This window comes from Chrysemys picta, chromosome 17 (assembly GCF_011386835.1).
Source record: "Chrysemys picta bellii isolate R12L10 chromosome 17, ASM1138683v2, whole genome shotgun sequence".
Lineage (NCBI taxonomy): Eukaryota > Metazoa > Chordata > Testudines > Emydidae > Chrysemys > Chrysemys picta.
The window spans coordinates 24904267-24929578 of NC_088807.1; the positions used below are offsets into that span (position 1 = coordinate 24904267).

Genomic DNA, 25312 nt, shown 5'->3' on the forward strand with positions numbered 1-25312 from the left:
CAGCCGCCCCAGTGGGGGGCTCCGGCCTCCAGCTCACCACCACCCCTCCCTCATCCATCCTAGGCCCCCGCTACCTTCTCTGGCCCAGGCTCCATCCCCCATGCACAGGGCTTTGGGCTCGGGCGATAGGATCCGGCCTTGGGGCTCTGGCCCCACCTGTGTAGTGGTGGGGTGCTGGCCCTGCCTCCCCTGCCCCCTGCCCCCCATCGCCCCAGCCCCCACTGCCTCCCCCGCCCACCGCTACCTCCCTACCCAACTCCCCATCCAGGGCATGATATATCCCCAGGCTTGCAGGGGCTGAGCAAGTCTGCTGTGAAAAATAATATTTGTGTGTTGGTTAATATCACTTTTCACAGCAGACTCTGTAGCCAGCTGGGAGGCTGTGAAAAAAGTGATACGAACATACAAGTGTCACTTTTCACAGCAGCAACTTACTAGCTAACAAGTCTTTAAAAAAAATAGCAAAAGAAACAACAACAACAAAGACAAGAATGTGCAAAACACCTTGTTTGTGTTTCTGTTCTCTTTAGGTCCAGTAAAGAATAGAGACAACGGTCCATTATTTTGATTATTGAAAAAAAAAAAGCCCCACATAAATAAATCACAAGGATTTGGATTTGTGCATATTTATTTGATTTCCCTAAAGCTAATTAAATATTTTAGGAAAAATTGTCAAAGTGGCACCAGCAAGATTTGGTAGCTGCATTCTGAGGCCACTAAAAATTTTGTTGTGAGAACCCCTGCTCTGAAGAAGAGGACTAGAGCCAGGGACAGAACCCAGGAGTCCTGGCTCCCAGCTCCAACCACTAGACCCCACTCCCCTTCCAAAAACCCAGGAGTCCTGGCTCCCAGCCCCCCCTGCTCTAACCACCAGCCCCCACTCCCCTCCCAGAGCCAGGGAGAGAACCCAGGAGTCCTGGCTCCCAGCCCCCCGGCTCTAACCACTAGCTCCCACTCCCCTCCCAGAGCCAGGGAGAGAACCCAGGAGTCCTGGCTCCCAGCCCCCCCTGCTCTAACCACTAGCTCCCACTCCCCTCACAAAGCCAGGAGAGAACCCAGGAGTCCTGGCTCCCAGCCCCCCCGCTCTAACCACTAGCTCCCACTCCCCCTCCCAGAGCCAGGGAGAGAACCCAGGAGTCCTGGCTCCAAGCCCCCGTCCTGCTGGAGCACCCCGACATTGCTAAGCAGCATTGTGATGTCAGACACACCATACTGTGATGTCACGGGGCAGGGGGCTGATGGGAGGAGCCAGCAGGATGATGTCATGGGGCTGTCCCACGCTCCCCCCAGAGGATGAGGATGGTGCAACGTGCCTGGGTGATGACACGTTGCCAGGATGTCGTAGCACATCATGATGCAATGTGATGATGTCACAGTGTAGCATGATGTAATCACTCAATACAATGATGTCATCATATCTCATCATGACGTCACCACGGCGCAGCCCAGCGCTGGTGTGTCTCGCAACACAACGGAGTGTGGTGCTGTCGCAGTGCACTAAGATGACATCACAGCCCAGCATCATGTGTTACACGGTGACGTCATGGCCCAGTGACCAGCTGTCACCCCCAGTCCCTGCCCCGATGGCCGTCGAAACCCACCTCGCTCTCTGATTGGTGGACGTCTGGTAATAGCCTCTCGGGATTGGCAGGGTCAATCTCGAAACCCGCCCCTTCGGCTCGCTCTGCGCTCCCTGATTGGCTAAGGCTTGTGACAGTCTGGCCCAAAGTTGCGTCCGCACCGCCTCGCTCTGTGATTGGCTGCTACCCGGCACGCCGGGCCACGCCTCCCACGCTTCGCGCCCTGTGATTGGAGGGAGGCGCCGCCGGCCCCGCCCTTTCCCCCGCGTTCGGTTCCGTGCTGCGCGGGGCCGGGATCGAGGCTGCTGGAGGAGCGCAGGGGAGACCCTCGGGCGTGCGCATGGTGAGGGGAGGGGGAGACCCCCCTTACTGCCACGTGGGTTTGGAGGGGGAGACCCTCCCAGAGCCCCATGGGGAGGAGGGGAGACCCTCAGTGGGGGAGGAGGGGAGACCCTCCCAGAGCCCCATGGGGAGGAGGGGAGACCCCCAGTGGGGGAGGAGGGGAGACCCCCCCCAGAGCTCCATGGGGAGGAGGGGAGACCCCCAGTGGGGGAAGAGGGGACACCCCCGCAGAGGCCAATAGGGAGGAGGGGAGACCCCCAGTGGGGGAGGAGGGGAGACCCCCCCAGAGCTCCATGGGGAGGAGGGGAGACCCTCCCATACCTACATGGGGAGAGGGAAGCCCCTGATGCATCCCTGCCGGGCGTTATGTGTTGTTGTTACTGAGCTGCCCTCTCCAGAGGGGAGACATCTCAACATCCCTCTATGCCTGGCCTGCTCTCCGTTGTGAAAGATCCCCAGGATCTGCAGGGGGAGGAATCCCCCGACGCTGAGATGCAGCCACCTCTGGGGCGGGTCAGCTGGGAAACAGCCGCACATAACAGCACATGGGGAGGGCTCGCCTGGCGCTGAGATGCAGCCCCTCTGGGGTGGGTCAGCTGGGGATCAGCCGCACATAACAACACATGGGGAGGGCTCACCCGGCACTGAGATGCGTCCACCTCTGGGGCACGGCAGCTGGGGAACAGCTGCACATAACAACCCACAGGGAGGGCTCGCCCCGTGCTGAGATGCAGCCCCCTCTGGGGTGGTGAAGCTGGGGGGGCAGCACCCAGGAGTGCTGTGGTGGTGAAGAAGGGGGCGTTGGTGTTATAAGGGGGGTGCTGCCGGCCCTGCTGTGCTAAGCTTGGTGCCATTAAGCTCCCGGTGGGAAGGCGATTAGTGAACAGGGCTATTTCCTGCCGGCTCCTGCCTGGCATCGCTGCTGGGGCATGTGACAGCGATTAGTGATTAATGCTGGTCTGACCGGCTTGGCCCTGCCCTGCCGGCTGCTGGGAGCGGCCCGGGCTGGCCGTGGCTCCGGGCCTGAACAGCGACTTGGGTCCGTCTGGTGTTTGCACCTCCATGGTGGGGTGGAGTGGGGTCTAGTGGGTTAAGGCGAGGGGGGCTGGGAGCCAGGACTCCTGGGTTCTCTGCCTGGTTCTGGGAGGGGAGTGGGGTCTAGTGGTTAGAGCGGGGGAGCCGGGCGCCAGGACTCCTGGGTTCTCTGCCTGGTTCTGGGAGGGGAGTGGGGTCTAGTGGTTAGAGCGGGGGAGCCAGGCGCCAGGACTCCTGGGTTCTCTCTCCAGCCATGGAGCTTGGGTTCTTGTGACTTTGCCACTGCAGGTGCTGCTTGGCATGCGGAGATGGCAACGGGCGAGCCCGGCTCACCGACGCGGGAAGGGATGGCGCTGCCCCAGGAGCAGGCCGGGCTGTGCCCCACGGATACAGGTGAGTCCCTGCCTGGGGCGCGCCCCCCAGACTGGGGACAGGAAGGTGTGGGGTTGTCCTCCATCCTGTGGCCAGGGACATTAGTGGGGCTGTGGTCACCGGGGCCCCCGACCCTACAGTGGGGACGCCCTGCTGAATGCAGAGAGAGAGTACCCCTGAATTGGTCACACAGGGGGCAAGGACTCTGGGGTTCTCTCCCTGGCTCCAGGAGGGGATGGGGTCTACTGGTTAGAGCAGGGGGGCTGGGAGCCAGGACTCCTGGGTTCTCTCCCTGGCTCTGGGAGGGGAGTGGGATCTAGTGGTTAGAGCAGGGGGGCTGGGAGCCAGGACTCCTGGGTTCTCTCCCTGGCTCTGGGAGGGGAGTGGGGTCTACTGGTTAGAGCAGAGGGGCTGGGAGCCATGACTCCTGGGTTCTCTCCCTGGCTCAAGGAGGGGAGTGGGGTCTACTGGTTAGAGCAGGGGGGCTGGGAGCCAGGACTCCTGGGTTCTCTCCCTGGCTCTGGGAGGGGAGTGGGATCTGGTGGTTAGAGCAGGGGGGCTGGGAGCCAGGACTCCTGGGTTCTCTCCCTGGCTCTGGGAGGGGAGTTGGGGCTGGTGGTTAGAACACGGGGGCTCAGAGCCAGGACTCCTGGGTTCTCTCCCTGGCTCTGGGAGGGGAGTGGGATCTGGTGGCTAGAGCAGGGGGGCTCAGAGCCAGGACTCCAGGGTTCTCTCCCGTCTCCGTGACTCTCTCCTTTGCCCCCCAGGGGGGGACGAGCTCAGCGCTGGCCCGGAGGAGCAGGAGGAGCTGCTTGCCCCACAGAGCAATGGGCCCGTGAGAGCGGCTGATGGCCAGGGGGATGCCCAGGAGGAGCAGAGCGACAAGGAGCTCTCGGACTCGGCCTCCACCGACAATGCCTTGGAGGACTCGAGCGAGTTCGGGCGGCCCCTGGGGGTGGGGGCCTGCGAGCCAGGGGGCCCCTTGGCCCCTCCCACGCACCGCGACGAGGACGTGACGGCCGCCAGCTGGCGGGCCCGCCGGAAGCACATCTTCGTGCTGAGCGAGGCCGGCAAGCCCATCTACTCTCGCTACGGCAACGAGGAGGCCTTGTCCTCCACCATGGGCGTCATGATGGCGCTGGTGTCCTTCATCCAGAGCGGCGACAACGCCATCCGCTCCATCTACTCGGGTAGGCGCGGGCTGGGCTGCAGGGCAGGGGCTGGGCAGGGGGCACACTGCCTTGGCATTCAGGGCCGGGCGCTGGGGGGTGCCATGCTGCGGGGCAGGGGACCTTCTCCTCTAGCAGTCAGGGCCTGGCACTGGGGGGTGCTGTGCTATGGGGTGGGGGGCTGGGCAGGGGGTGCCCTGCCCTGGCAGTCAGGGCTGGGCGCTGGGTGGTGCTGTGCTGTGGGGAGCAGGTTGAGGGGCTGGGCAGGGGGCGCTCTCCTCTGGCGGACAGGGCCGGGCACTGTGGGGGTGCTGTGCTGTGGGGTGGGGGGCTGGGCAGGGGGCCCTCTGCCCTGGCAGTTGCTGCCGACCCAAATAAATTAATTCCTTAAAAATCCCGTAACACTTGCCCTCCAGCAGTGGAGGTGGGGACCCCAGTCCTGGGTGTTGGGGCGCGGGGGATTCCATTCCACCTTCCTGATTTCTCCTCACCGCAGTCCCAGTTGGAGGGGCGGAAGCTAGTCACCGATTATCCAGCTGCTGCGCTCCACCCCAGAGGTGGCTGCCTGTCGGTGCTGGGCAAGCCCGCTGTGGGGTGTGAGGCTGTGCGCTTGCCTAGGGGGATTTAGCGGGAGGAGGAGGCTGGGACGCTGGCAGACCTGTGGCCCCACACCTTGCCTCGTGCCGCTGGGCATGGGATGCACGAATCGCGCCCAGGGGAGCCGTAATGAGATCAGCCCTCGGCGGTCGATACGTCGCACTGAGAGTGTAGAAATACGTGAGGCGTGACAGATGGAGAGGAGACTCGTGGGCACTGGAATGGGACATGGCGGCCTGTCCCCTCTAGGGGGCGCTGGCTCCCATCCAGCCCCAGGGCGGGGAACTGGCTGGCCCGGGGGGCGGGAAATGGGGCAGGGGCCTGTCCCCTTGAGGGGGCGCCGGCTCTGATCTGGCCCCAGGGCGGGGAACTGGCTGGCCCAGGGCGGTGGGGAATGGGACACGGGGACTGTCCCCTCTAGGGGGCGCCAGCTCCGATCTGGCCCCAGGGCGGGGAACTGGCTGGCCCGGGGGGGCGGGAAATGGGGCAGGGGCCTGTCCCCTCGAGGGGGCGCCGGCTCCGATCTGGCCCCAGGGCAGGGGACTGGCTGGCCCAGGGGGTCGGGCAGCGGCACTCGGGGGTCCCCGGGAGCAGGGCAATCTCACTGTCTCCACGTCCGCCCCAGATGACCGGAAGCTGGTGTTCGTGCAGCAGGGCCCGCTGGTGCTGGTGTCGGTGTCGCGGACGCTGCAGTCGGAGCAGCAGCTGCGCCAGGAGCTGCTCTACGTCTATTACCAGATCCTCAGCATGCTGACCCAGGTGAGCATCACCCGCATCTTCGAGCGCAAGAAGAACTACGACTTGCGGCGCCTGCTGGCTGGCTCCGAGAAGATCCTCGACCGCCTGCTCAACCTGGTGGAGTCGGATCCCGGCTTCCTGCTGGGGGCCGTGCGCTGCCTCCCCCTTCCCGCCTCCCTGCGGGACGCCCTGGGCACCCTACTGCAGAAGGCCATCACCCCCAACCTGGTCTTCTCCATCCTGGTGGCCCGCAGCCAGCTGGTCACGGCGGTGCAGGAGCGGGCGGTGATCGAGGAGTGCCGGCTGGAGCCCACCGACCTCCACCTGCTGCTTAACCTGATCGGGGCCAGCTCGGCCTTCCAGGCCGGGGAGATCTGGACGCCCATCTGCCTGCCCCGCTTCAACCCCGACGGGTACTTTTACGCCTACATCTCCTACCTGGACGCGGAGTGCACCGTGTGCCTGGTGCTGCTCTCCACCGACAAGGAGTCCTTCTACGCCGTCTCGGACTGCAAGAAGCGGGTGGAGGAGGCCATGCGGACTCAGGGCTCGCTGCAGGTGCTCTCGGGCGGCCTGCAGAGCCCCTCCTATGGCGTGGGGCAGGTCGGGGTGCCCGACTTGCGGCACTTCCTCTACAAGCCGCTGGATATCCCGGAGAACTACCGCCAGCTGCCCCAGTTCACCAGGTAACGGGGCACCCCGGCCGCCCTCCTGGGGGCAGCAGTGCTTGGCTCTGGCTTTCGCCGTCGGGGTTGGTGTGGGGGAGGCTGGGTCGTGTCGGTGGCCTTGAATTCTGACGCTAATGCTAAGCCGTGCTTAGTACCTGCAAGGTACTGGTGGTAGGGGGCACCGGGGAGCAGGGGGGTCAGCAGGAGGCACTCTCCCCTGGCAGTTAGGGCTGGGCGCTCTGTGGTGGGTAGCGGGGTGGAGGGCGCTCTCCCCTGGCAGTCAGGGCTGGGCACTGGGGGGTGCCGTGCCATGGGGAGCAGGGCGGGGGGCTGGGCAGAGGGCGCTCTCCCCTGGCAGTCAGGGCCGGGCACTAGGGGGCGCCGTGCTGCAGGCAGCAGGCCAGGTGTCAGAAGAGCTGTCCTCAGTTTGCGGGCAGGCGTTCTGCAGCTGTGTGCTCCACCCCAGAGGCAGCTGCGTTTCAGCCCCAGGTGCAGCCTGGAGAGCGCTTTGTGGTCACTGCAACGGAGGACGGCTGGGATGTGCCAGCTGGACAGACAGCCTCCCGAACAGACAGCTGCCCTCCCTCTCCCCCCGCGGCTCCGGGACGAATTAAGCCAGCCTTATGCAATCCCGGCTTTAAATAGGGCACGTCATGTGCTTCCCAACAAGGCGGTGTGTGTGTGAGACTGGCTGCTTGTGGGGATCACGGGGGCGGAGGTGGCCCAGGGCATGCTGGGAATTCAGGGGCCTCGGCAGTGCCATCACGTGGCGGAATGCGGGTAGCTCAGTGCCAGGGGAGGGGAGCTCTGACATCATGAACCTCCCAGTGCCCCCGAAAAAGAATGGGTGACACCGTCCGTGTGTTATAAATGGGGAAACCGAGGCACATTCTTCTGTTTCAAAACAGCAGGGATAGAACCCAGGAGTCCTGGTTCCCAGCCCCTGTATTCTACACTACTAGACCCCTCTGCTGGGGGGCAGGGGGGATTGCAGCTGAGAGCTCGTGCCAGGGTGGGACGGGTCAGTGTAGGACACTTAACGAACCGCTTTACCCCACACAACCATTCTTCCTGTCAGCTGGACTTGGCATGGAATCGGGGTCTCTGAACTGCTTGTTCACAGCCTGAAACAGATGTGATTGGCTCACGATACACCTCGTTAGTCAGGGCAAGTGTTTCTCCCCCACATCAGAATGGGGGTCCGTCTGTCCGGGTAGCTCCTCCCCGTCCTGGATCAGAATGGGGGTCCTCCTTTCCCTGGTACCCCGTCCCCGTCCCGGATGAGAACAATGGGCTCCTCTACCCTGATGTGAGGGGACCGGCTAGCTGTATACCAAATACTGCAATAGGATCGGGATCTCTCATCCTCCCTGCCTTGTAGTGCCAGAACAAAGGCCTGTCACGTGAACCACCCAGGGGTCAAAGCCAACTGTGGGCTTCTACAGGTCCCTCGTGTTAGCTGGTGGGACTCCCTGCCACAGGATACTGGCGCTGACAGCCCTGCAGGCCCCAGGAGTATCTGGAAGATCTCAAACCAAAGGCAGGGTTTTGGCAGGGCGGGCCCGACCCCGGAGGGAGCTGGATTTCGGCAGTGAGACAGCGCTAATCACTGGGGGCTGGGAAGCTCTTTCCTCTGGGGTTCCTCTGCTAGCCAGGATGCCGCGCTAGATGGGCTCGTGCTCCAGCTGTTCCTTGGTTTCCTTCTAGTTCAGCGTTCTCCCTGCCCTCCTGGTTCTGCGGGGTGCGGGGTCAAGACACTGGTAGCCGCAGGGAGCGGGTGGTGCCTGGTCTCTGTGTCTAATCCCCCCTCCTCTGGCGTCTCTCGCCCCTGCAGCCCAGAGCTGGAGGGGCCGTATTGCAGCGAGGAGGAGCAACACCGGCTCTTTGACCTCTACCATTACCTGCACAGCCGCATCCACAGCACCTCTCGCCCCCTGCGCCTCATCTACCATGTGGCCGAGAAGGAGACGCTACTCGCCTGGGTAAGGCAGGGCACAGATCAAGGCATCTGGAGGGGCAGGGTCATGGGCCCTCATCTCCCCAGAGGAGCAGCAGGGCTCCTCTTCCTCCCCAAGAGAGGCAGGAGCACCCCCTACTACTCACTCACCGCAATTGGCTCAGGCTCTCTGCAAACTCAGGCAGCATCACTCACACGTGGGTCAATTTCCCCCAAGTTGGAGTGATGGGCTCAGGCCTTCTGCAGACTCAGGCAGTGTCGCTGCCTTTGCGACACTTGGTTTATGATTTCAAGGTTTTCTTCCCAACTAGGAGGGTGAGATGCTTACTCTATTCGTAACAGAAAGCTGAGCTGCTGCTGTGATCACATGACTCTAGCAATCGCCCTTAGGCATGAGCCTAGATTGCCTGGGCCTTCACCTGGTGTTGGCTGGGGGCTTGGGAGAGACCACTTCCTGTCTCAGTAATACTCTAGGGTGAGGAGGGTGGGACTTCCTGCTGTGTCCTTTCTATCTTGCACTTGGCTCATTCCTGCTCTCCTAGCAGGAAGCACAGTGGTGCCTGGCGTGGGAAGTGATCACCAAGCCCAGACCAGTCCCGCCTGGATAGCTGGGGAAATGGTTCAGGCTGTTCGTTTCCAGAATTCCAGCGTCAAGGCCCCACATGCTGCAGAATTCCCAGACTACTGAGGGATGTGACTGGGATATGCACCTTAGTGTGATGTGTCCACTCACGTGATCGGCAGCGATGTGCTTGGGTTTTAACCAAACATCAGTAGGTTTCAGAGTGAACACGCGCCCCATTGGAACAGATAGCTCATGCTGCTTCTGGCTGTCATGCTGACAGCTCCATATAGGTTTAAAGCTTGTGCTGCCTCCCTCAGGGCTAATGATGAGAGGAAGCTTGGGGAGCAAGTTTGGAGAGGGAGGACAAGAGACAAGACAGTGCCAAGTATTGGGGAGAGGATGGATTGACCTGTCCTTTTTCCACGTTCTCCTTCTCAGGTCACCAGTAAGTTCGAGCTATACACCTGCTTCAGCCCCCTGGTAACCAAGGCCGGCGCCATCAATGTCCTCACCAAGTTGTTGCGCTGGATCAAGAAGGAGGAGGACCGGCTCTTCATTCGCTACCCCCCAAAGTACTCTACTACACCCAACCCTGGGAAGGGCGCCAAGGGGGGCCGGCCCGATGGCGCGGAGAACGGATTTTTTGCTGGCCTCTAAGCCTGAGCCTGCTTCACCTGAGGCCTGGTGATTGGATAACTTGGGGGGGAAATCCCTTCTCCTCTTTGAAGGGGAGATCGGGGACCCCCCCCCCCCAAGAAACCACACTCTCTAGGAGCTGGCTCAGGCTTGGCCAGCTCCTTCTGGGGTGGTGGCGACACGTGGTTATCTGCCCGTCTTATTTATTGGCCTACTCGTATCTCCGAGTCTCTGTTGGGGAAGCCGGAGTGGGGGGTTTGCTTCACTTTGGGCCTCGTGCTCCAGGCTGATGTGGGGCGCAGAGGGGGGTGGCGAGCTTACGTTCTGGCTCGCATAGGCCTGTACTGAAGGACTCCACCTACATGGTGGAGCTGGGGTTGGGTGCGGCTTGTTCCATCTCCTTGACAGAAGCTGTTCGCGGTTCCTTCCCCGGAGCCTCTGCTTTCCGCCTCCTGGTGTGGATCGGCCGCAGGCCCCTATGAAATGGGCTGTGATTGTGTTTCTCTTTCTTTTGGATGAATTGTGGGGAATTGCACCCTGGGCATCGGAGCCGGACCTGCTTTGAAACCATTTTTCAACATCCTCTGCTCTTTAAAAACTTGGGCCTGGAATGAACTTAGATTTCTCGCAGGCGCCCGGAGGTTGGCGGCTCATGTTTGCCAATTGATTTAACTGGCCGCTGTGTCTTGAGACATAGCTGTATGTGCGGCGGGAAGGAGATTACTCCCTCATCCCCCGCCATGCACATGCTTCTGTCGATGATATAAATTGCAAGTGGGTGTTGGAGATGCCGCTGTATTATGTTCTCCCTCCCTGGGCTGGTCATGTTCGTTAGCGCCTGCACCAATGCACTCTCCCCTGCCCGTATTAATTTAATGTTCCCTTTGGAAAGGCAGATCCTTTCACAGGAAGTGTTGAAATGCTCTTTGAAAGCAACGAACTGCCTCCCTCCTTTGCCGGTGACATCTGTGCTAAGTTAACTGGGCTGCCCCGTCACACTTTTCAGTCTCCTTGTCCATCCTGGTTGCTAGAAGGAAGGGCTGTTTGCTCTCCTGTGGCCTTAGACCTATCGATTTGCAGCGGGATTGACCCAGAATCCGCTGGGTCTGTTTCTCGCAGGAAGATCATCCCATGCCTCTGGAGAGCCAGCCCCTGCCTGCGTCTCCTTTTAACTTGCGTTTAGCTGCTCCAGTGAGACCTGATGGGGTTGGGGAAGCAGAAACAGTTTTCACATGCATGACGCGCTGTGCCTAGAACCATCTTGGCTGTCTGTCAAATGAGGTCTCTTTCTGGCTGGCGTGTTCAACTGAGAATCAAAGTCTTATTAAAAAGTTGTTTTGATGAGGGTACATCTGTCTTGCTCGCCGGCCAGCACAAAAGATCTTGTCAAGAGAAGGGGGAATTGGGGCTTTCTAAATGCTAGCTGTATTGCCTTGGCCCCAGTGAGCTTATGTCAGTTGGATGCTGGGGAGAGGTCCAATCTTTTAATTCTCATCTCTGGAGACGTCAGGTCACAGCGGAGCTAGCCCACAGCGGCCCTGGTCCAGAGGGTTGTCACGCTAACCCTCTGCCTGAGGCTGGCATTTTCCATCCCTGCAGCATTCTCCTTTTTGGAAAGACGGGATCCCAAATTCACTTTGCCCATTTTTGTCCTCCAGAATCCCCTTCTCTTCCTGCTGTGTTCCACTCAACCATCAGGTACTCTAATGTTGCCTGGTGGTTTTTATTTTTTATCTCAAATCTAAGTATTATGCCAACTGTGGGCTGTGGTCCTCTCTGCTGGCAACACCACTACCATGCTCCACCCCAGAAGCAGCTGCAGTTCAGCGCCTGCTGCAGTACTTTGGGCTCGTTCAGCAGGTACAAAGCGGAGATGGGTCTGGTACTAGCATGTTCCACCCGTGAACTATATCTTCTGGGCCCAGCCTCCATTGTTTTAAGTGAGTACTGCTTGGCTGCTGGCAAGGGAGGGATGTGACTTTATGGCAGCAGAGGGCCTGCCAAGCAGTTCCTAGCACATGGTCGCTCCATTTATCCCATCAGGAGCGTGTGAAAGGCGTCAAGCTCAGGTGCTCTTCAAGGGGGAAAGGGAGCAGTGAGGCATGGTAGAAGGGTCATTATAGAGTGATATTCACAGCTGTTTCTGGGGGCGTGGTTGGGTGCCTGGACCGCAGGCTGTGAACTGATGTTGATGCTTCTAGTCTGCGAGTGGTGATGTGGTGCAGAGAGCTGCTGTGCAGAAATAAAGCTACCAGTTGCACTCGCTTCACCCCCAGGCCTCGCACTTAACCCTGCTGCTACAACGCTGCAAATAGAAGCCTGGGGACGGCCAGAGTCCAAAATACCAAGGCGAGCCTCTCAGGGGGTGTTATTTTAAGATGCAGCCAGCGCTTGCACCCTGCCGCAAGCTATGTATGTGGGCTCTGCAGCGGGAGCAGGACCGGCGGTGGGAAGGCAGCTGCTGCTCAGAGAGGTCGGGTCCAGCACTTCTCCCAAGGCTGACTGCACCTCGAGTCCACCAGCAAGGGTTGGGGGGCTGAAATAAACAATGTCTGGCTGCCTGTAGCTCCACTCCTGCCCTTGTCTGGCCCCGAAGGTACAGGAGCGGGCTAGGCCCTGGTCCAGACGCTACTGGCCCTCGCTCATCACCTGCCAATCGTTAGACTGCCCCACCCCCTGCCATCTACCCAAGCCAAATGCCATCCCCGTGGGGGGAGCCCCCCCCCCGGGTGCTAAGCACAAAAACATCCACATGGTGGAGCCCAGGGACCTCTGAAGGTGCCCCCCACCCCATGCCCGAAGCAGAGAGGGGAGAATGGATGAAATCCAGGCCCGCCCGTGCAAATGATAATCAAGGAGGGATGGCATGAGCTTAGTCTGTGGGCTGGGACAAGGGAGGAGCAGCCCTGGAACCCATGCTCTGGGGTTACTGTACACAGCTCCCCGCTCTAACCCCCTGGACCCCACTCCCCTCCCAGAGCTGGGGAGAGAACCCAGGAGTCCTGGCTCCCAGCCCCCCCTGCTCTAACCCACCAGACACCACTCCCCTCTCAGAGCTGGGGAGAGAACCCGGGAGTCCTGGCTCCCAGCCCCCCCCTGCTCTAACTACTAGCCCCCTCTCCCCTCTCAGAGCTGGGGAAAGAACCCAGGAGTCCTGCCTCCCACCCTCCCCCCCCAATCCTCCTCCTGCTCTAACCACTAGTCCCCACTCCCTTCCTAGAGCCAGGGAGCGAACCCAGGAGTCCTGGCTCCCAGCCCCCCCGCTCTAACTACTAACCCCCACTCCCCTCTCAGAGATGGGGAGAGAACCCAGGAGTCCTGGCTCCCAGCCCCAACTCCCTGCTCTAATCCAGCAGACCCCACTTCCCTCCCAGACCTGGGGAGAGAACCCAGGCATCCTGGTTCCCAGCCCTGCCCCCCAGTGGGGGGTTAGCCCCTCCCCCTTTTCCAAGGGGAGGGGCGGGGCCCTGGCAGGTGGTAAATACAGCGCACGAGCCTGGCTGGGGGCGGGGGAGGGGGGGGCAGAGGCGGGGCCGCAGCAACCGTTGGAAAACGGCGGGAAAAGAAAGCGCGGGAGGGGCTGGGGAGTTTCAAGGCTCCCCCTCCCTCCAGGGGGGTGAATAGGCGCCTGTGTTAAGGCCCCCCCCCCCGCCCCACACTTCTCTGGGCACATAGCGCCATGGAGGGGAGAAAACAGGGTGAGGGGAAGATGGGGCAGAGGGGGAATGGCCCCCATGGGGTGGATAACTCATGGCAATCCCACAATGCCCGTCTTTCTCATGCCCCCAGCGGGGTGATCCCACAATGCCCTTGCTCACACCAAGGGTGTGTGTGTGTGTGCGATCCCATAATCCCTTTGTCCTTCACCCCAAGGGGGATGATCCCACAACTTCCCGCTCCCTCATGCCACCAGCAGATGTGTGGGGTGTGATCCCACAGTGCCCTGCTCACTCACGCCAAGGGTGTGTATGTGATCCCACAGTGCCCTGCTCACTCACACCAAGGGGGTGTGATCCCAGAGTGCCCTGCTCACTCACGCCAAGGGGGTGTGTGTGATCCCACAGTGCCCTGCTCACTCACGCCAAGGGTGTGTGTGATCCTACAGTGCCCTGCTCACTCACACCGAGGGAGTTTGATCCCACAGTGCCCTGCTCACTCACACCAAGGGGGTGTGATCCCAGAGTGCCCTGCTCACTCACGCCAAGGGTGTGTGTGTGATCCCACAGTGCCCTGCTCGCTCACACCAAGGGGGTGTGATCCCACAGTGCCCCGCTCACTCACACCAAGGGGGTGTGTGTGATCCCACAGTGCCCTGCTCACTCACACCGAGGGGGTTTGATCCCACAGTGCCCTGCTCACTCACGCCAAGGGTGGGTGTGTGATCCCACAGTGCCCTGCTCACTCACGCCAAGGGTGTGTGTGATCCCACAGTGTCCTGCTCGCTCACGCCAAGGGTGTGTGTGTGATCCCACAGTGCCCTGCTCACTCACACCAAGGGGGTGTGATCCCAGAGTGCCCTGCTCGCTCACACCAAGGGGGTGTGATCCCACAGTGCCCCGCTCACTCACGCCAAGGGGGTGTGTGTGATCCCACAGTGCCCTGCTCACTCACGCCAAGGGTGTGTGTGATCCTACAGTGCCCTGCTCACTCACACCGAGGGGGTTTGATCCCACAGTGCCCTGCTCACTCACACCAAGGGTGTGTGTGTGATCCCACAGTGCCCTGCTTGCTCACACCAAGGGTGTGTGTGTGATCCCACAGTGCCCTGCTCACTCACACCAAGGGGGTTTGATCCCACAGTGCCCTGCTCGCTCACACCAAGGGGGCGTGATTCCACAGTGCCCTGCTCACTCACACCAAGGGGGTGTGATCCCACAGTGCCCTGCTCACTCACGCCAAGGGTGTGTGTGTGATCCCACAGTGCCCTATTCGCTCACGCCAACGGGGGTGATCCAATAACTCCCTGCTCCCCCAGCAGAGTGATCCCACAATGCCCTGCTCGCTCATGTCAAGGGGGGTGATCCCATAACTCCCCGCTCCCCCAGCGGAGTGATCCCACAATGCCCTGCTCGCTCATGCCAAGGGGGGTGATCCCGTAACTCCCTGCTCCCCCAGCGGAGTGATCCCACAATGCCCTGCTCGCTCATGCCAAGGGGGGTGATCCCGTAACTCCCCGCTCCCCCAGCGGAGTGATCCCACAATGCCCTGCTCGCTCATGCCAAGAGGGGTGATCCCGTAACTCCCCACTCCCCCAGCGGAGTGATCCCACAGTGCCCTGCTCACTCACGCCAAGGGGAGGGTGATCTCAGTGCCCTGCTTGCTCATGCCATGGGGCAGCGATGCCACAGTAACCTTGTCACTCATGCCATGGGGCGGCAATCCCACAATGCCTTCTCCCTCTCGCCATGGCAATCCCACAATGCCTTTCTCCCTCATACCGTGGGCCGGATAAATCTGTGTCAACCCCACAGTGCCCTTCTCCTGAACACCAAGGGGTGGATAAATCCCCCTAGAAAGCCCAGTTACAAGCTTGAGCTGAATTTTCTGTACAACAAAGCAATTCCTTTGATTTTTTTCTTCTTCTTCCCAGTTCCCAGGGACTTTGCACCCAAGGCAGAGGAGCTGCTGTTGCTGGTGAAACAACTGCAGGATGGTATTTGGGAGCTGGGTCTGGTGGTTAGCGCTGGGAGCCAGGACTCCGGGGTTCTCTCCCCAGCTCTGGGAGGAGAGTGGGAACTAGGGGTTAGAGCTTGCGGGGCTGGGAGCCAGGTTCTCTCTCCAGCTCTGGGAGGGGATGGGGCTGGGAGCCAGGACTCCTGGGTTCTCTCTCCAGCTCTGGGAGGGGAGGGGGCTGGGAGCCAGGACTCCTGGGTTCTATCCCTAGCTCGGGGGGAGAGTGGGGTCTAGTTGTCAGAGTCTGTGAAAGGGGACTGTCCTTTTCTAGGCTGTACTAGGGACTCTCTGTGTCACATCTCTGTGCCTCAGTTTCCCCTCCCCCTTTAAGTGAAGGCAGGAATAACCCCTCTCCTCCCAAGCACGCTCAAAAGAGCCTAGGGTGAAGGACGAGTGTTAGGAACCCAACCGGGCATATCCTTCTCCTTCTCTCTGCAGCAAGGACCCTGGAGCCCCGAATGGACGACCTGGTAGGAAGGATCAGCAGACTGCAGCGAGGTGAGGGGAGGGGAAGGCAGGGGGATGGAGCACACGGGGCTGCAGCCCACTCCCCCAGCACCCCTTACTGCCATGCCCCGTGTCCTGGGCCCCCCAGTGTCTAGCAGGGGCTAGATTCTGCTCTCACTGACAGTCCGTTTACATGGGGACACACACTGTACCCCCAAAGCCAAGCTGCTGCACCCGCCGGGGGATGCGCCGACCCCAGGAGCAGAGGCCGTTGTCCGGTTTAGCTTCCACGGCTTTGAAAGCGGCGTGTAAACGACCCCTGGACTTCAGAGCAGGGACTCTGGATTTCCCCCAGTGGGGCTGAAATCAGACTCAGGCCCTTGGTAATGCAGGGATCTATATAATCCATCCATCCTCATGTATACCTACCTTCCTATAGTTCTCTAGGTCTATACTGACCCCTCCCTCCATCCCCGTACACCCCCCCACTATCCATCCCCATACCGACCCTTCCCTCCCTCCCTCCAACCCCACACCAGCCCATCCATCCCCATACTGAGCCTTCCCTCCTTCCGTCCAACCCCACACCACTATCCATCCCCATACTGACCCCTCCCTTCATCCCCGTACACCCCCCTACTATCCATCCCCTTACTGCCCCTTCCCTCCCTCCGTCCATCCAACCCCCCCTACTATCAATCCCCATACTGACCCCTCCCTCCATCCCTCCATCCAACCCCACACCACTATCCATCCCCATACTGACCCCTCCCCCCTCCCCGTACACCCCCTGCATTATCCATCCCCATACTGACCCTTCCCTCCCTCCCTCCAACCCCACACCAGCCCATCCATCCCCATACACACCTCTCCATCTATCTATCTACCCATCCATCCCACACACCACTGCTCCAGCCCCTTAGACACCCCCCCTCCGCACACCCTCACCCCTAACCCGTTTGGTGTCTCCGCAGCTAAGCAGGCTCTGAGCCGGGAGCTGCAGGATGGGAAGGCGCGCAGCGAGGAACTGCAGGCAGAGCTGGAGGAGCGTAAGTCACCCCCACCCCAGCACCACTCCCTGCGGCTCATGTTGCGCCTCAGGTCTTTGGCCCAGAGTCTCACCGGTGCCTAACTCCCCTAGGCACCAAATCCCTTTAAGGATTTGGGCCACAGCATCTTCTGAGCTCTCTTGGAGCAGGCTCCTTTGCACCGCTGGTTACTTCGCTACCCAGCTGCATGCTGCGGGGCGCTGGACCCACTCCCTAGCGCCGGTGAGACATATCCCCGAACCCGGAGGACATGAGCCCCCAGCCTGGTTGTTCCCCCCTCCATTCTCTTGCAGTGAACGAAGAGAAGTCGAACCTGGAGGAAATCTGCAGCCAGAAGCAAGGTGAGAGCAGGCCTTTAGCGGGCCGCGGAGTGACATAAGGACGGGCTGGACAGCCGGGAGAAAGGCACTGACCGCTTTGGTCTCGCGCTTTGAGATCCACGGAGGAGACGGACTCAAGAAGAGACGGGCGTTACCATTAGCAGCGGGCTCCAGCCTTAACCACCTCTGCCCCCCAAACTCCCCATGGGCCCCCCACCAATCCCTTCTATTTCAGAGACTTCCTGCCTCTCTGCTCCTTCTCTCCACTGCCAGGGGTGCTGCGTGCCCCCAGGGGTGTTGTGTATCCCCTTTGTCCCCTCCCTCACACCAGGGTCCCCCGAGTCCCCCCATCCCAGGGCCCCCGTGTGCCCCCCATTCCACTTCCCTCACACCAGGGTCCCCCGAGTCCCCCCATCCCAGGGCCCCTGTGTGCCCCCCATTCTCCCTCCCTCACACCAGGGTCCCCCGATTCCCCCATCCCAGGGCCCCTGTGTGCCCCCCATTCTCCCTCCCTCACACCAGGGTTCCACAATTCCCCCCATCCCAGGGCCCCTGTGTGCCCCCCATTCCTCCTCCCTCACACCAGGGTCCCCCGATCTCCCCCCATCCCAGGCCTTCTGTGTCCCCCCCATTCCGCCTCCCTCACACCAGGGTCCCCCATGTCTGGAGTGAGCACCCCATGGGGAGTGGGGTGGCCCCAGCAGGGATCAGCGCGCGGTGTCTCTCTGGGAGCCGTGTCCCCAGCACTAACATGCGTGTCCCTTCCAGAGGTCCTGCGCACCCTGCAGCTCCGCTGCCAGGAGACAGAGGCCGAGGCCCAGCGGTGAGAGGGGATAGGGCAGGAGGGAGGGGTGGACAGATGGAGGGGTGTGTATGGGGATTTAGATGGAGACTGAGAGACACAGAGAACCATACAGAGAGAGAAGGACTCCTTGGTTCAACTCTGGTAGGGGAGTGGGGTCTAGTGGTTAGAGCGGGGGAAGATGGGGGTGGGAGCCAGGACGCCTGGGTTCTATTCATGTCACGCCCTGATATTGGGCCAGGTGTTTCCGCTTCTCTGCCCACGTGCGGGGGTTGAGTAGATTCACCTGGGGAAGGTGGCTTGGGATCCCCTGCAGGCGATAGCCTCGTCCCCTCGTCTGGGAGTCAGGCCGCCCGGGCTCACTGGCTGGGCCGCCCTTGTTCGCCCCATGCAGGCAGCAGACGCTGTCCCAGGAGCGGAAGCAGAGCATCGAGGAGCTGATGGCGAAGATCCAGGAAGAGAAGCTGAAGCAGAGGAAACAGAGGTACCCCCCGGCCCCCCAGCAGCAGACTGAACGCGGGACCCCCAGCTCTGTAGGCGGGCGTCACTACCGCTCCAACCCCCCGCCCACCCCTGGTGCCCTGGAGATGGGCACGTGTCGTGCACAGCACCCAGCACAACGGGCAATGAGCAGGAGTGGGCAGTGCATTCTGGGATATCCCGCTGCACCGAGTCTAGATGCTCCCTTCTCTCCGTGAGATCTACGGCAGCCCGATCCTCAAAGTCGATCCCTTAGCGGGTCCGGGGCATCCATCCTTGGGGCAGCCCCCTGTGTGCCAGCCAGGCCGAGCCATGGGCAAGCGCTCTGAGAGAGACCGGGGTTGCACACCCCAGTTTGTCCACCAACCACCTGGCCTAGGTGTGCGATGGTGGCTCCCTCCTGCAGCCTGAGCCTCTGCTGCGGGTTCCACTCCCTGGGCGTGTTCCTGTTCTGTCCGGGAAATTAACGACCAATCATTAACCAGCTGCCAGGCCCACAGTGCAGAGGCGGTAGTGCTCACCCTAGGCAGTCCCGGCTTTGCCACAGGCCCTCGCTTGCCAGCGCCTGCTCACCAGAGGGAGTAGAGTCACTCTAGGGGGTGAATCAGCCCTTAGCGTCCCTCTCTGTCTCTCTCACACAGACAGCACACGGGCGCACAAGCGCGCACACACACACACACACACACACACACAGCAGAGCTCATCCCCTCCAGCAGGGTACAGCAGGGACACACACACACACATAGTCACAGAGAGCAGGGCTCATCCCCCGCAGCAAGGGGGACACACACACTCACACCTGCACACTAGGGTGACCAGATAAGTGTGAAAAATTGGGACAGGGTGGGGGGTAATAGGCACCTATATAAGAAAAAGCCCGAAATATTGGGACTGTCCCTATAAAATCAGGACATGTGGTCACCCTACAGCACACTCACACACACACACACAGAGCAGGGCTCATCTCTTCCAGCAGGGGGTGGCAGGGACATACATGTACTGCACTGTATGTAACGCACTCTGTGTGTGTCCCTGCTGCCCCCTGCTGGAGGGACCAGCTCTGCTGTGTGTGTGTGTGTATCCCTGCTGGAGGGGCTGAGCCGTGTGGTGTGTGTGTATGTATCCCTGCTGCCCCCTGCTGGAGGGTCTGAGCCGTGTGGTGTGTGTATCCCTGCTGCCCCCGGCTGGAGGGGATGAGCCCTGCTGTGTGTGTGTGTGTATCCCTGCTGGAGGGGCTGAGCCGTGTGCTGTGTGTGTGTGTGTATCCCTGCTGGAGGGGCTGAGCCGTGTGCTGTGTGTGTGTGTATCCCTGCTGCCCCCTGCTGGAGGGGATGAACCCTGCTCTGTGTGTGTGTGTGTGTGTTTCTGTTGTGCGCAGAACTCCACGCTCCCTGCACCCCAGCCGCTCTCTCTGCCCCATGGCAGCCCCTCACCCCCTGTTGTTTCCAGGCTGGAATTTGAGCAGCAGCTGGACGAGCTGATGGAGAAGCACAAGAGCCTCCAGGAGTGCCACGTAAGAGCCATTGGGGTCCCCCGGGGCTGTTGCTGGGCCAAGTGGGCTGGGGGTGGGGTCCAAGGGAGCGCCCCCTTGGGACAGACTGTGGGACACAACCCTACTGGGAGGGGACCTGGGCATGTGTGGGAGGGAGTGGGTTAGAGCAGAGAGTCTGACTGGGAGCCGGGATTCCTGGCTTTGAGGGGGGCTGGGAGCCAGGACAGGGGCTGAGGACACTCGGTGCTAGCAGAAGCCAAGGGTGTCCACGGTGTTTCGCTGTGGCAGCATTAGGGGTAGGGCCCTGATATAAGGCCTGCGGGGGCAGGGGAACTACCCTTTAGCTGGTACAAGCTGCGTCTCCCCTCGGAGACCAGGGGGGGTTAATGTGAGGGAAGCCCCTGGACGCCCCCACCCCAGACACTTCCTCCTCCCCATGGCAGCGTGCTCTGTGGTGAATTCCCTCCGCCTCCTCCTAGAGCATGGAGAAGCTGGCTGCCGAGATCTGCAGCATGGCCGAGAGCAAGGAACGTTTGCTGAGCGAAGGTGATGAATCTCTCTGGGCCTCAGTTCCCAGCTGTAAAACGGGCAGAATAATCCTCCCTTGGGGCTGTCTTGTTTATTTGGAGTGCAGACGCTTGGGGGCAGGGACCATCTCTCGCTCAGGGTCTGTGCAGCGCCCAGCACGACGGGGCCCTGATCTCGGTCGGGATCTGGGCAGCGTCTGGCACGACGGGGCCCTGATCTCGGTCAGGGTCTGGGCAGCGCCCGGCGTGACGGGGCCCTGGTCTCGGTTGGGGTCTGGGCAGCGCCCGGCACGACGGGGCCCTGATCTCAGTCAGGGTCTGGGCAGCGCCCGGCACGACGGGGCCCTGATCTCGGTCGGGGTCTGGGCAGCGCCCGGCGTGACGGGGCCCTGATCTCGGTTGGGGTCTGGGCAGCGCCCGGCGCGATGGGGAACCCTGATCTCGGTCGGGGTCTGGGCAGCGCCCGGCACGACGGGGCCCTGATCTCGGTCGGGGTCTGGGCAGCGCCCGGCGTGACGGGGCCCTGATCTCGGTCAGGGTCTGGGCAGCGCCTGGCATGACGGGGCCCTGATCTCGGTCGGGGTCTGGGCAGCACCCGGCGTGACGGGGCCCTGATCTCGGTCGGGGTCTGGGCAGCACCCGGCGTGACGGGGCCCTGATCTCGGTCGGGGTCTGGGCAGCGCCCGGCGTGATGGGGCCCTGATCTCGGTCAGGGTCTGGGCAGCGCCTGGCATGACGGGGCCCTGATCTCAGTCAGGGTCTGGGCAGCGCCCGGCGTGACGGGGCCCTGATCTCAGTCAGGGTCTGGGCAGCGTCTGGCACGACGGGAGGCCCTGATCTCAGTCAGGGTCTGGGCAGCGCCCGGCACGACAGGGGGCCCTGATCTCAGTCAGGGTCTGGGCAGCGCCCGGCACGACGGGGGGCCCTGATCTCAGTCAGGGTCTGGGCAGCGCCTGGCACAACGGGAGGCCCTGATCTCAGTCAGGGTCTGGGCAGCGCCTGGCACGACGGGGCCCTGATCTCGGTCTCTGCAGACATGTCTCAGTCCAGGAACTGGGCCCCATCCGTTCTCACTGAGATCCCAGCACCCGAGTTACGCTGCCCCGTGACGCTGTTTCTGTCATTTGCCCCAGACAAGCTGATCCGAGACAACCTGGCCCAGGTCGAGAAGCAGCTGGACTCCCTGCCCCAGGCAGAGGCAACTCCCAGCCAGGAGAGGATGTTCCTGAAGAGCCAGGAGGCCAGCACTGCCCTGTGAGTGCTGAGTGCCACCAGCCCTGTGCCAGCCACCGGGGGAGCAGTTCTGCAGCGATACTCCTGGGTCCTAGCCCCGGCTCGGGGAGTGGGGTCTAGTGGTTAGAGCAGGGGGGGGCTGGGAGCCATCTAGGCCAGTGCGGAGAGTGCCTTGGCACAACGCTGGCAGAGGTCCGCCAGGGAGAGGCGTTTGGCAAGGGGATGCAGAGAGAGTCATTCCCGGCACAGCCTGCCTTGCCTGGGGGGTGATTGCTGTCCATCACCGAGGCGTCCGGGCTGTTCACTGCCTTGTGTTGTTCCCAGGCAGCTGTTCCAACAGGAAAACAAGAGAGCGACCGAGTATCTGGAGGCAGCTTCGCGCCGCCACTCAGAACTGCAGCAGAAGTTCAAGAGGTGAGTGCAGGGTGGGCTGGGAGCCAGGACTCCTGGGTTCTATCCCAGTTTCCGTGAGCTTGGCGCTGAGGCTGTTGCTTTGCTGTGGGCACAGTCAGTCTAAGGCCCCGACTGGTTTGTCCAGGACACTCCCCTGGCACATTTTGGGCCCTCTTTGCCTGGCCCAGTCCCAACTGGGTCGAGCCCTCTCCACGTTCCCCGTGTCTCCAGTGGCTTATGGGATTCCTCACTGTCCCGATTGCTCTGTTCTGCTGGGCAGTGGCTGCGTGCCCCTCCAGAGGCGGTTGCATTTCTCTGCTGGGAGGAAGGACCCTGCCATAGCCCTTGTGCCATATCCCTTCCTCTCTGTGAATGGCTCAGCTGCCCTGGTGACGGCCCGGCCAGGTGCTCCCGCTGTTTTATTATAACCAATATTTCGGGTCTCTTTCAGGCTGACGGCCGAGCTGGAAGCCCAGCAGGTGAGGACGGTAGCGACAAAGGGAAATCTCTGGTAGGGCTCAGTGCCACGCAAAGGGCCAGGGCTCGGCTAGCTTCTCCACCGGAGTCTGTAGGGCTGGACCCCTGTGACCAGGACATTGTCACATGGACAGAATATCCCACCTGATATGCAGAGAGAGGGGTGTACGAGAAGGATGCATGGGGGAGGGAGGGCTGGCTGGAGGTGTGCGAGGCCTGGCTGGTTGATTGGAGGTGTGCAAGGACTGACTGGAGGTGTGTGAGGACTGGCTGTCTGGCTGGAGGTGTGCAAGGACTGGCTGGAGGTGTGCAAATACTGGCTGGCTGGCTGGAGGTGTGCAAGGACTGGCTGGAGGTGTGCAAATACTGGCTGGCTGGCTGGAGGTGTGTGAGGACTGGCTGCAGGTGTGCGAGGGCTGGCTGGCTGGCTGGAGGTATGCGAGGCCTGACTGGAGGTGTGCGAGGTCTGGCTGGCTGGCTGGAGGTGTGTGAGGACTGACTGGAGGGGTGTGAGGCCTGGCTGGTTGGATGTGTGCGAGGCCTGGCTGGCTGGCTGGAGATGTGCGAGGACTGGCTGGCTGGCTGGAGGTGTGCAAGGCCTGGCTGGCTGGAGGTATGCGAGGCCTGACTGCAGGTGTGCGAGGTCTGGCTGGCTGGAGGTATGCGAGGACTGGCTGCAGGTGTGCAAGGTCTGGCTGGCTGACTGGAGGTGTGCGAGGACTGGCTGCAGGTGTGCAAGGTGTGGCTGGCTGACTGGAGGTGTGCGAGGACTGGCTGCAGGTGTGCAAGGTCTGGCTGGCTGACTGGAGGTGTGTGAGGACTGGCTGCAGGTGTGCGAGGCCTGGCTGGCTGGCTGGAGGTGTGCGAGGACTGGCTGGAGGTGTGCAAGGCCTAGCTGGCTGGAGGTGTGCGAGGACTGGCTGCAGGTGTGTGAAGCCTGGCTGGCTGGCTGGAGGTGTGCGAGACCTGGCTGGCTGGCTGGAGGTGTGCGAGGACTGGCTGGAGGTGTGCAAGGCCTGACTGGAGGTGTGCGAGGCCTGGCTGGAGGTGTGCGAGAACTGGCTGGCTGACTGGAGGTGTGCGAGGACTGGCTGGAGGTGTGCGAGGACTGGCTGGAGGTGTGCGAGGAGTGGCTGGAGGCGTGCGAGGACTGGCTGGAGGTGTGCAAGGACTGGCTGGCTGACTGGAGGTGTGCGAGGAGTGGCTGGCTGGCTGGAGGTGTGCGAGGACTGGCTGGAGGTGTGCGAGGTCTGGCTGGCTGACTGGAGGTGTGCGAGGACTGGCTGGAGATGTGCAAGGCCTGACTGGAGGTGTGCGAGGACTGGCTGGAGATGTGCAAGGCCTGGCTGGAGGTGTGCAAGGCCTGGCTGGAGGTGTGCGAGGTCTGGCTGGCTGACTGGAGGTGTGCGAGGACTGGCTGGAGGTGTGCGAGGACTTGCTGGAGGTGTGCAAGGCCTGGCTGGCTGGAGGTATGCGAGGCCTGACTGGAGGTGTGCGAGGTCTGTCTGGCTGGCTGGAGGTGTGCAAGGCCTGGCTGGAGGTGTGCGAGGACTCGCTGGTTGGCTGCTTTCCTGGCTCTGGGCTCCTGCTGGTGCCCGAGTCCGCCGGGAGGCTCAGCAGTCGCTCGTACCCCTTTGGCTATCCCAATCAGCATGCCAGCCAGGGGGCTGAGCGGCCCCTGGGGCTGGGACCCATGGCCCTTCCCTCCAGGCTGCCAGCCTAAATGCCCAGCAGCGCAATGGGGCCAGGTTTGGGGTCAGGCCTAGGGCGAGCGATCGTACTCGGGGTGGGATCCAAGGCCTGGTGCCAGCGTCTGAGCGTTCTCACCCAGCCGTGTCCCACCATCCCGGCTAGGGGGGCAGGCCGACCCTTCCACATCTCCCCCCATAACCCTCACCCTGCGCTCTGCCCCATCGCAGGGATCCAGGGGTGACTCGGCCATCATGGAAACAGATGCCTAACCCCCCCCGCCCCCGCAGCAAGAGCTAGAACGGCGCCCCCCCGAGGATCGGCCTGGAGTTAAGTCCCCTCTGGATGTATCGGGCTCCTTGTTTTGAATAAAAACATCCTTCCCTCCACCCCCTGCTGGCCTCTGCCCGGTTATTGGACTCAGGGCGGGACGATCTGTCCTGTTCGGCCGCCCACAATTCAGGGAGGATGGGGATCCCGTGGGGCGGGGTCAGGCAAGCCCCCCGAGAATGATTAAAGGGTGCCAGGAGCGCGGTCTATTTAGCTGAACCAAGAGAAGGTGCAGGGGTGACTTTATTCCCATCTATAAGTACCGGCTGGAAGTTGAAGCTGGACCAATTCAGCCTGGGAAGATGGCGTCCGTTTTTAACGATGAGAGGAATTAACCGATTTCCCAGGGGGCACAGCGGATTCTCCATCACTGGCTGTGGTTCAGTCGAGACTGGGTGAAGCCACCTGGCACCATTGGGCAGCAGCAGGTGGTCACGTCTGTGCCAGGCGGTCTCCGTCCCGCGGTGGGGGCTGCCGTCGTTCTGGGGTCACAGGTGTGTGAAGCGAGTGGGAGCTTCCTTGTCAGACTGCCTTGGCTCCATGCAGTGCTAGGCCCTCACCATGAGGAGTCAGTGGTGGACTGACACCCGGGTCCCAGTGCGGCCCCAGGGGCCCTGTGCTGCGGGGAGTGGGGTGGGAGGCTCAGGAGGTGACGCTGCGACCCATGCTGCATCGGCTCCCAGCTCAGGGGAGGGAGCAGTGGATAACAGATGGGATATGGCTGCGTTGCTCCGTGTATGC

The 25312-nt window shown here is 61.8% G+C and overlaps 2 protein-coding genes across 7 annotated transcripts; both read left to right on the forward strand.

Annotated features, from left to right (window-relative positions):
* Window positions 1-1766: 1766 nt before the first annotated feature.
* On the forward strand, window positions 1767-11008 carry LOC101946178 (vacuolar fusion protein MON1 homolog B). Its single transcript, XM_005311953.4, has 6 exons — window positions 1767-1923; window positions 3246-3350; window positions 4097-4519; window positions 5721-6519; window positions 8336-8483; window positions 9462-11008. Exons 2-6 carry the CDS (start codon window positions 3266-3268, stop codon window positions 9678-9680), a joined length of 1674 nt encoding a protein of 557 aa, XP_005312010.2. The 5' UTR covers window positions 1767-1923; window positions 3246-3265; the 3' UTR covers window positions 9681-11008.
* Window positions 11009-12876: 1868 nt separating this feature from the next.
* On the forward strand, window positions 12877-25066 carry LOC101952474 (synaptonemal complex central element protein 1). 6 transcript variants are annotated; one of them, XM_065571433.1, is made up of 13 exons: window positions 12877-13357; window positions 15250-15312; window positions 15771-15830; window positions 16754-16828; window positions 17122-17169; window positions 17917-17971; window positions 18345-18434; window positions 19880-19943; window positions 20402-20468; window positions 21583-21703; window positions 22007-22096; window positions 22527-22554; window positions 24472-25052. In XM_065571433.1, exons 1-13 carry the CDS (start codon window positions 13339-13341, stop codon window positions 24511-24513), a joined length of 822 nt encoding a protein of 273 aa, XP_065427505.1. In that variant the 5' UTR covers window positions 12877-13338; the 3' UTR covers window positions 24514-25052. The 6 variants fall into 6 exon arrangements, 5 of the variants coding, with proteins under 5 accessions (XP_065427505.1, XP_065427504.1, XP_005312033.4 ...); XM_065571432.1 differs by lacking the exon at window positions 12877-13357 and having other exon boundaries at window positions 14573-15312; window positions 22011-22096; window positions 24472-25065; XM_005311976.4 differs by lacking the exon at window positions 12877-13357 and having other exon boundaries at window positions 14573-15312; window positions 24472-25056.
* The last annotated feature ends 246 nt before the right edge of the window (window positions 25067-25312 follow it).